At 39.6% G+C, this 10,774-nt stretch overlaps 1 protein-coding gene across 1 annotated transcript in view; it reads right to left on the bottom strand.

The window, feature by feature from the left end:
* The window catches only part of LOC133620627 (granzyme A-like), a 7,502-nt gene extending 5,759 nt beyond the window's left edge, over positions 1-1,743 (bottom strand). The window contains exons 1-2 of the mRNA XM_061982217.2: positions 1,699-1,743; positions 331-472 (exon numbers count right to left, since the gene is read on the bottom strand). Coding sequence (XP_061838201.2) covers positions 331-416 — 86 coding nt within the window. The 5' untranslated portion in view covers positions 417-472; positions 1,699-1,743. The remainder of the gene's footprint in view (positions 1-330; positions 473-1,698) is intronic.
* Positions 1,744-10,774: the final 9,031 nt, after the last annotated feature.

The following is a 10,774-nucleotide window of genomic DNA, read 5'->3' as shown; positions in this document are numbered from 1 at the left end:
ATTTTGCGTACACTATATCAAAAGTCCACGCCCGGCTTCTTTGCCTATTGGTCCCTGCCGATCCTGTGTCACGGGCCAAAAAAAAAGAAAATACCCATGGACTGGACACCCCTGTTCTATTTTTTTTTTTTGCTTGTTTTTTTTAATTTTTTTAATTATTTTTAGTGTAGCTGTTATCTGAGAAAAAAATCAATAAATTAGCTGCACCGTTCAAAGTGGGTTTAAAGGGCTCAAAGTGTAAGAAAAAAGTAGCGGCTTATTGTCCATAATTTACGGTTTTTGCTTTATTGGAACACTGATATTTGAGTATTTCCCTGGTGAGTGTCTTACCCATCACAGTGGGCAGCGGTCAGCACCCAGTTTAAAGCGATGAGAACTCCTCCACATGATGGCGCTTTCTTCTCCAGCAGAGCCATGAAGGGCAGCGAGTGTGGCCTCACTTCTTTGCCCCCGATAATCTCCGCCGCATCACCTATACCAACAAATGTACAAAACCCAAAACCAGTGAAGTTGGCACGTTGTGGAAATGATAAATAAAAACAGAATACAATGATTTGCAAATCCTTTTCAACTTATATTCAATTGAATAGACTGCAAAATGAAGATACTTAATGTTCAAACTGAGAAATTTCATTTTTGTTTTTGCAAATAATCATTAACTTAGAATTTAATGGCAGCAACACATTGCAAAAAAGTTGTCACAAGGGCATTTTTACCACTGTGTTACATGGCCTTTCCTTTTAACAACACTTAGTAAACGTTTGGGAACTGAGGAGACCAATTTTTTAAACTTTTCAGGTGGAGTTCCTCTTTGGTCCGGAGGACACGACGTCCACAGTTTCCAAAAACAATTTGAAATGTGGACCCGTCAGACCACAGAACACTTTTCCACTTTGCATCAGTCCATCCTAGATGAGCTCGGGCCCAAGCAAAGTCGGCGGCGTTTTTGGGTGTTGTTGATAAATGGCTTTCGCTTTGCATAGTAGAATTACTGTAGTTACTGACAGTGGTTTTCTGAAGTGTTTCTGAGCCCATGTGGCTCAGAAACACACCAATGTCACTTTTTGATGCAGTACCGCCTGAGGGATCGAAGGTCGCGGGCATTCAATGTTGGTTTTCAGCATTGCTGCTTACGTGCAGGGATTTCTCCAGATTCTCTGAACCTTTTGATGATATTACTGACCGTAGATTGTGAAATCCCTAAATTCCTTGCAATAGCTCGTTGAGAAATATTGTTCTTAAACAATTTGGTCGGGCATTTATTGACAAAGTGGTGACCCTCGCCTCATCCTTGTTTGTGAATGACTGAGCATTTCATGGAAGCTGCTTTTATACCCAATCATGGCACCCACCTGTTCCCAATTAGCCTGTTCACCTGTGGGATGTTCCAAATAAGTGTTTGATGAGCATTCCTCAACTTTCTCAGTCTTTTTTGCCACTTGTGCCAGCTTTTTTTTAAACATGTTGCAGGTATCTAATTCCAAATGAGCTAATATTGGAAAAAAATAACAACGTTTTCCAGTTCGAACATTAAATATCTTGTGTTTGCAGTCCATTCAATTGAATATAAGTTGAAAAGGATTTGCAAATCATTGTATTCTGTTTTTATCTACCATTTACACAACATGCCAACTTCACTGGTTTTGAGTTTTGTAATAATAAATGCAGGCATGACTAATAATTCTCGTTTTCACTTACCGGCCGTGGTTATGAGAAGAGCCGCGGCGCAAAGGAAGCCGCTCAGATAAGCCATGGAGAACATTGTGATCTAGACCAAGTCCACCTTGAGGCACACTCGTCTCTCTCTTATATGCTGAGAGGATGCAAAGAGCATGAGTCAGCAAAACGGCCACATTGCACATTTTGGTTTGACGGTTCCTCACATGGAATACACAAGAAGACTGAGTCACCAGAATGTGTGAGAAAACTGAGGTCTACTAATAACTGATTTATTTCTATGAATTCATGTACGCCACGTAATAATTCATCCTCAACTCAATGTACTACACAAAAGGGTGTCCGTGACCCCTAGGGCAGAGGTGTCAAAGTCATTTTCACTGAGGTTATGTTTGGCCCCAAAGGGCCGTTTCTAACAGTGAATACTATTATTACATAATTTTTTACTGCATTTTTAGTAAATGTTTTAAAAACTAAAATGTAAACAAAATATGCGACGTTGCAATACATTCATCTCAAAATTTAGTGTATATTACTGTAAACGGAAAAAGTACTGCTCTTCTTATGGTTAAAAAAAAGACATCTCAGTTGCCAGAATTTTACTGTAAAATGTACATTATTTTTTTTACTATAAATAAAATTTTCTGCAATTTTATAGTAAAATTTTGACACCTGAGCTGCCAGTTTTTGTTTGCTTTTTACTGCAAATCAAAAACTGTAGATTTTTCAGTGTATTACTGCAAATGCCAAAACAGCACCAGTTTATTACAGTAAAAGAAAAAGTATTTTTTTCATTTAGAGAAAAATGCTGTAAAAATCACAGTAAATTTCACAATTAACATGAAATCTATTGCTACTTTTACATTGCAAAATTTGATGGATACCTTGCTTTAAAATCATTATTAGTAGTATTTATTTCTATTCAAAAAATTGTTTTAATGTTTGATTAAATACTTTTGCATAATTAGACAATATCTAAGTTAACATAATTTGCGATTACATGGAGTACATATATTTTTTTTCTCCCAAAATAGAAAGAAAAATACATTTAGTAAGAAAAGTTACAGTACTCTACTGATACATATTTCCAGGCTTTCGAGGGCCAACTAAAATGAAGTGGCCTAGGGGGTACTAATTTTAAAAAATATCCTTTTTTTTTTTTGACACAAATTGAAATGTCTTTGAATCAGTGGCTCTCAATTTTTTTTCTGTCACGCCAACTCTAAGGGACATCATTTTTTTCACTCCACCCCAGAAGTTATTTTGTTCTAACTGTATACAGTATGTCAAAATAGTTATTTACTAACACTAAGGACGCAATTAGGCCATTGCTTCTAACGACCCCCCCAGGGAGGGCCTGCCTTATAAGTTAAGGCCCCGTTTACTAAGCCGGATAAAGTTATTCAGGGTACATCCCACCTAACCTTATCAGTGTCCACACAACAATGCCACCGTTTAGACCCCCTTCCCCCTCCATCCGCCGGCACAACGTAACTTAGTACGTATGCGCGGAAAATGCACGCGTCATAGTCACCTCCAGTGTTGCTTTGTGTGTAAGTTCTTGAATTGAACTTATCTGAACAATATCCAGTGTTGTAGTATTTCAATTAACTGGAATCCAGTGTGCTGTGGGGCATATTGTTGTGAATCACACCTGAGCCATCATAAATTAATAAAATCTTTAATAAACACTTGAAAGTACACAATGTGATAAAGAACATTTTACAACAATCAAACTAGGGAGCTAGATATCTAGTCAGGACACTCCTCACTCTGGTGCCTTCACCTTCATTGTCCATTCTTTTTGGTGACTTTATATACTCTGGACCTAGACGTTGAGTCCGCGACATACATGGCGGACAATAACTGATAGTCTGCTTTGCCAGTCCAAAAACATTTGTAGTCTTCCCTCGACGGCCAGGTAATACAAAGCACACGCTATCTTTTTTATCACATCCATGGGAGCCCGCATTCTCGTCATCTCTCCTTCGACAAATGGACAAAGTTTTTCGGTAAGTAGAATCACAGCTGACCTGGACATTTGAAAGTTCTCTTGCTGTCTGAGAAGTGTTGTATCCCAAATAGCTGCAATCACTTTCTCTTAAGGTATTCATGTGTAATTTCCACAAGCGTCTGTACAGACTGAAGGAGAAACACGGTATGTCTGGATGATTCGCCCTCATAGTTCCAATGGTTAGCTCAGAGATCCGAAACCGCTTTATTAGGAAGCTGGCTGTGGCGTGGTCTTTCTGGCGTCACTTCCTGTGTGGGGCGCGGTCTTTCTGGCGTCACATCCTCTCGGAACTCAGTTTGTAAACGATCAATGAGTCCATACAAAGCTAAGAGCCAGACATTCAAGAAATACACGGCGCACTTACTTAAATTATCTGAGGGGGACCTTAAACGATAGTTTAGTGTGGCTGAAGCGGGGCTTAGGCTAAATAATTATTAGTTATGGTGTTAAACGACTTAGTGTAGACATAGCCTAAGAAGCAATGCAATAAAACGGGCTGTTTGGAACTTGCTCACAGTTAGATTTTCTAGGAGACAAAGTTGTTTCACGTCCCCTTTGTCATGGTTGGTAAAACTGGTGGACCCAAATGCAGAAACGACGGGCAGAATTAAAGTTCAAGGGTTATTATTGAAAAAAAAACAGAGGGAAAGGAGGGAGCTTGTAGTCCTTGGCTTTGCGGTCCAGGAGAGCAGACTGAGGCTAGCAGGCTGAGGCCAGCAGGCACACACTGCAGGTAGGGAACTGAAATCAGAGGAAAACAGGGGTAAGATGAGGAGCAAAAAACACACAAATAGCAGATCAGCAAGATTATAAAAATAATGCTAGAATTCTAGGACAAACTGGCTAGAAGTGTTACCACATGTAGAACAGTGAACGATCTAGCGATTGCGCCGACTCAAGTTCAAACATTTGTCGGCTGTAGGTGATGAGTTGATGGCAGGCAGGTGAGTGATTAGGGTGCTGGGATCAGCTGTGCCAGGCTGAGCGCTGGAGCCAAGCCTCCGCCCAACCCACACCCACTCTCCCAAAAACACACACAGAGACAAACACATAGACACAGACAGAGACTGTGACACCCTTGAAGTAAATATTCATTTATTCAACTGTATGTGTCAAGGTAGTTATTTACTAAGACTAAAGATGCTATTATGCCACTGCCCCTTTCCCCCGACACCTCACGGCACCCCGCGAAGGTTGTTTGGAACTTGCTTTTTCACTTGCCCCCTTTTTTTTAAACTTAATATTTATAGGAATTTTTATTAGAAAAAAACATATATATAAAAAAAATATATATATATATATATATATATATATATATATATATATATATATATATATATATATATATATACACAAAACCCAAAACAAGTGAAGTTGGCACGTTCTGTAATTCGTAAATAAAAACAGAATACAATTATTTGCAAATCCTTTTCAACTTATATTCAATTGAATAGACTGCAAAGACAAGATATTTAATGTTCGAACTGAGAAACTAATTTTTTTTTTGCAAATAATCATTTACTGAGAATTTAATGGCAGCAACACATTGCAAAAAAGTTGGCAAAGGGGCATTTTTACCACTGTGGTACATGGCCTTTCCTTTTAACAACACAGTAAACATTTGGGAACTGAGGAGACAAATTTTTGAAGTTTTTCAGGTGGAATTCTTTCACATTCTTGCTTGATGTACAGCTTAAGTTGTTTAACAGTGTTGTGGTATTTTAGGCTTCATAATGCGTCACACATTTTCAATGGGAGACAGGTCTGGACTACAGGCAGGCCAGTCTAGTGCCCGCACTCTTAATATGAAGCCACGCTGTTGTAACATGTGCAGAATGTGGCTTGGCATTGTCTCGCTGAAATAAGCAGGGGCGTCCATGAAAAAGACGTTGCTTGGATGGCAACATATGTTGCTCCAAAACCTGTATGTACCTTTCAGCATTAATGGTGCCTTCACAGATGTGTAAGTTACTGGCGTGCTCATCAGCGGTGATTCAAGTCACCTGCCAGGTGGAATGTAGGTAAGGAACTAACCCAGACGTAAGTGCGGTGGTTGGTAGGTTGAGTCGGCGGAGGAAGGCGGAAGTAAACCAAGGAGCGGTGGCTAACAAGTGAGAGTATCTAAATCTTCTTGGCGGTTGTACATGAACTATTTTGTGACTGGATCGAGATGGAAGGAGATAGTGACGGGATGTATGAGGAAGGTATGGACGTGGATAGGACTAGAGGGGAGAGAGGAAAGAAGGGGAGTGGAGGGCATGAAGGAAAATCGAGTGCTAAAAGAGTTCATGAAGAAGATGAAGAAGTAGAAAAGATCATATACATTTGAATCAGGTCAAGACATGAATGACATAAGTTTGATGACACTGGTTAAGGGGTTAAAGAAGGACATCGGAGAGGTGGAGATAGGTGCTTAGGGACGACTTTTGATGAAATGTAAAAATGGAGAGCAAAAGAATAAAGCAATGCGGTTGCAAAAGCTGTGCAACAAGATAATAAAGGAAAAAATCGAAGTGGGAGAACGAAAGGGGGCAAGAGGAGTAGTGACAGGAATCCCAAGAGGTGAAAATTTAGAAGAATTGAAAAGACAAATACAAGGGGGTACTGTCAAAATGATGACGAGAATGATGGCATTTAGAAATGGAGAAAAAACAGAGAGCGAATCTGTGCCAGTACAGTTTTTCGAGGAAGTCCTCCCGCAAAGAATTATGATAGGGTTTATAAGCTTTTACGTTAGAGCTTACGTCCCACCCCCAGTACGCTGTTTCAAGGGCCAACGCTATGGGCACATAGCCAGTGTGTGCCATGCTAAGTTGAGATGTGGAAGGTGTGGAGGGGAGCATGAATATGGACAATGTGGAGACAATGGACAGGTCAAATTTTGTAACTGTGGGGGGAATCACACAGCAGCGTATAGGGGATGTATTATTAGGAAACAGGCAACAGAAGTACAGCAAATCAGAGTAGAAAGAAATATTACATACGCAGAGGCAGCTAAAGTAAGAAATCAAGAAAGTGCAGAACAAGATAGAAGTGAGAATAGTTCAGAACTAGATAGAAGTGAGAATAGTTCAAGTAATAAAAAACACAAGGCAGCAAATACAGGACTTTCCATGGACAAACTAGTTGTGTTCCTAGCATACGTAATAAACTGTACGGACAGGCAAGAAATAAAACTGAGAAGATCAAAATAATCGTTAAAGCAGCAGCAAAGTTTTTAAATTTAAAAGAACTATCTTGGGAACAGGTACAAGGTGAACTACAGAGAGTAGACGAGACGGAGTCATGTTACCACAACCCAACGTCATGTTAATTGTTCAGTGGAATGCCAGAAGTTTAATAGCAAACGGACAGGTACTAAAGGGATATATTAATAATATGAAAACTAAACCACATATATTATGTATTCAAGAAACATGGCTGAAGCCAAAATTGAAATTTATAATAAAAGGATATATAACAATACGTAAGGATAGGGATGATGGGCAAGGAGGAGGATGTGCCATATTTATTAAAGAAGACATGAATTATACAATATTAAAAGTAAAACGAGAACTAGAAATAATAGGGGTAGAAATATGGAATAATAAAGAAAGGTACAAGGTGCTAAATTTCTATAATCCATGCAAGAAATTACAAATTCATCAACTAGAAACAATAGTGGAGCACTGGAGTGGAAATATCATTTGGTGTGGTGACTTTAACGCACATAGCACAGTGTGGGGTGAAAGGGATGACTGGAATGGGGAAACATTGGAAGCATTGTTGGAGGAAAAAGAACTGGTGTGTGTGAATGATGGGTCGGGAACAAGGTTAGATGTAGTTACGGGTAAAGAAACAGCAATAGATTTAACACTAGTGTCACAAGGGTTAGCAGGAAAGGTAAAGTGGTAAGTAAATAAAGACAGCACTATAGGAAGTGATCACTATCCAATCTTCATTCACATAAACATAAACCAAAGGACAGAAAGCACTAAGATAGAAGGAAGATGGAAGTATAGTCACGATGACTGGGGACAATTTAGGGAAAATACAGACATGACATTAAAGGAAGTGGATATTGAACAACTAAATAAAGATATTACAAAGTGCATAATGGAAGCAGCCAAACAGAGCATACCAAGGAGTAGTAGGGAAAAGAAGGAAGATAGTGCCGTGGTGGACACAAGCATGCACAGACGCAATAAAAGAACGGAATAGAGCATTTAGAATATTGAGAAGAACACATCATTTCCAAGATATGATCCAATATAAAAGACACCAAGCTAAAGAAAGGTACATTATTAAAAAAACAAGGAAACACTACTGGAAAACATTTTGTGAATCACTAAATAGAAATACTCCTTTAGGCCAAGTGTGGGGAATGATAAAGAACATGTCAGGGATCAGAAGTGAACATAAAAATCATGTGATGAAAGATGGGACACGGTGTGTGGTAGAAAATAAAGAAAAAGCAGAACTTTTAGCAAAAACATTTGTTAAAGTGTACAGTAATGATAATTTGAGAAATGTAGAGAAACAAAAGAGAGAAGAAACAATTAGTTTAAATATTGGGGAAATGTTGGAAGACAATGATGATAATAGCTTTACCAACACTATAGATATGACATTTTCTTTGAATGAAATGGTTCGAATATTGAAAAAGGTTAAAAATATGACACCAGGAAAAGATCAGGTGAGTTATCAGATGATAAAAAAATTAGGTAGCATCGGCAAAGAAGTGGTTTTGAAATTATATAATAGGATATATGAAGAAGGAAAATTACCAGCTGAGTGGAAAGAAGCTGTAATAATTCCAATATGCAAACCAGGGAAAGATCCGGAAGAGGCAGGTAATTATAGACCAATAGCATTGACCTCAAATTTAGGCAAAGTAATGGAAAAAATGATTAATGAAAGAATAGTATATTATTTAGAGTCAAAAGAAATAATAAAAAACTACCAAAGTGGATTTCGCAAAGCAAGAAGCACAAAGGACCCAGCAGTGCAGTATTCTTTGACATAGAGAAAGCTTATGATATGCTGTGGAAACAGGGGTTGCTGATAAAGCTAAATACAATTGGGATTAGAGGGAAAATGTATAGATGGATAAAAGACTTCTTAACAAGCAGAACAATATTAGTAAAAATAGAGAATGAATATAGTAGAGAATATGAAGTGGAAAAAGGGGCCCCTGCAAGGGAGTATAATAAGTCCAGTTCTATTTTCGATAATGATAAATGAAGTTTTTAGTGAAGTGGAAGGATTAGTGGAGGTGGCACTGTTTGCTGATGATGGAGTGATGTGGAAGAGAGATAAAAATACTAATCATATAGAAAAGAAGATTCAAAAAGCGGTAAAGAATGTTCAAGAATGGGGAACGGCTTGGGGTTTAAGATTCTCTGTTGGAAAGACAAAAGTCATAAATTTTACAAAGAGGAAAGTACAAAATAAGCTTCAAATTCAACTCTATGGAGAAAATATAGAAGAGGTACAAGTATTTAAATATTTGGGAATATGGTTTGATAAAAATATTAACTGGTCAACCCACATCAGCAAAATAGTGGAGAAAAGTAAAAAGGTGTTAAATATAATGAGGGCTTTGAGGGGTAAAGATTGGGGGGCTGATAGGCAGACACTGAAAGCAATATATATCACTTTAATTCGATCTGTTATTGATTATGGATGCATAATTTACCAATCTGCTTCAAAAACATTGCTTGGAAAAATAGACAGGATTCAATCACAGGCTTTAAGGTTATGTTGTGGAGCTACAAAATCAACCCCAGTTGCAGCATTACAAATAGAAATGAATGAAAAACCTTTAGATATGAGGAGAGATCAATTGTCAGCAGTTTATTGGGCAAACTTAAAAGGGTCCAAACAAGGACATCCGACTCATCAAGTGCTACTAAATTGCCAAGAAAAAGAGAAAAACAAAAAGAATAGTTTTGGGTGGATAATAGGTGACATATGTAATAAAGCTCAAATTGACAATATTAAAGTTAGCCCTACAGTACCAATCCCTGCAATACCACCGTGGATGTATGGAAACCCAAAGGTAAACATGCAATTATTAAAGAAAATAAATTTAAATAGTTACCAGATTGAACAATGGATTGAGGAAACGTTTTTAGACAACATCATAATATACACAGATGCATCAAAAAATATAAGTAACTAGTCCTAAGTGTCCCAATACTTTTGTCTACTTAGAGCTGCAGCAGTTATCCCACAAGGAAACATAGTATTAAATAAAAGAATCAGCGATAAGTTATCTGCTCTTACGGGGGAAGTGGTTGCAATTTATATGGCAGTTAACTGGATAGAGGAAAATAAAGCAAGACAAGCAGTCGTGTGCTCGGACTCCAGCAGTGCATTGATCAGCATTAAAAACATCGCATCAGAAACAAGACAAGATCTAGTTTATGAAATAGTGCAGGCAATATACAGAATAAATAAGGCGGGAGGTGTGGTAACATTTCTTTGGGTTCCTGCTCATGTAGGAGTTGTGGGGAATGAGTTAGCTGATAGCAAAACACAGCCAGGCAGAGCCCGAAGAGGCAACGTGGGTCCCCCTTCCAATGGGCTCACCACCCATAGTAGGGGCATAGGTGGATTAATGAACGGGCCTACCGGGCCCAGGCCCAGGGGGCCAGAGGCCCCAAGGGGCCAGGCCAACTTGGCCCCGCGGCCGCGACGCATGCGAAACTACTTTTGCAAAAATAATAATCTTAGGCCCCAAGGGGCCAGGCCAACTTGGCCCCGCGGCCATGATCCATAGAGGGTCAGAGGCCCCAAGGGGCCAGGTCAACTTGGCCCCGCGGCCGCGACCCACAGAGGGCCAGAGGCCCCAAGGGGCCAGGCCAACATGGCCCCGCGGCCATGATCCATAGACGGTCAGAGGCCCCAAGGGGCCAGGTCAACTTGGCCCCGCGGCCACGACCCACAGAGGGTCATAGGCCCCAAAGGGCCAGGCCAACTTGGCCCCGCGGCTGCGACCCACAGAAGGCCAGAGGCCCCAAGGGGCCAGGTCAACTTGGCCCCGCGGCCACGATCCATAGAGGGTAAGAGGCCCCAACGGGCCAGGTCAACTTGGCCCCG

The sequence above is a fragment of the Nerophis lumbriciformis genome, linkage group LG24, assembly GCF_033978685.3.
Source record: "Nerophis lumbriciformis linkage group LG24, RoL_Nlum_v2.1, whole genome shotgun sequence".
Classification (NCBI taxonomy): domain Eukaryota; kingdom Metazoa; phylum Chordata; class Actinopteri; order Syngnathiformes; family Syngnathidae; genus Nerophis; species Nerophis lumbriciformis.
Note: the sequence above shows the minus strand (reverse complement) of the source record. Positions and strands in the feature narration are given on the sequence as shown.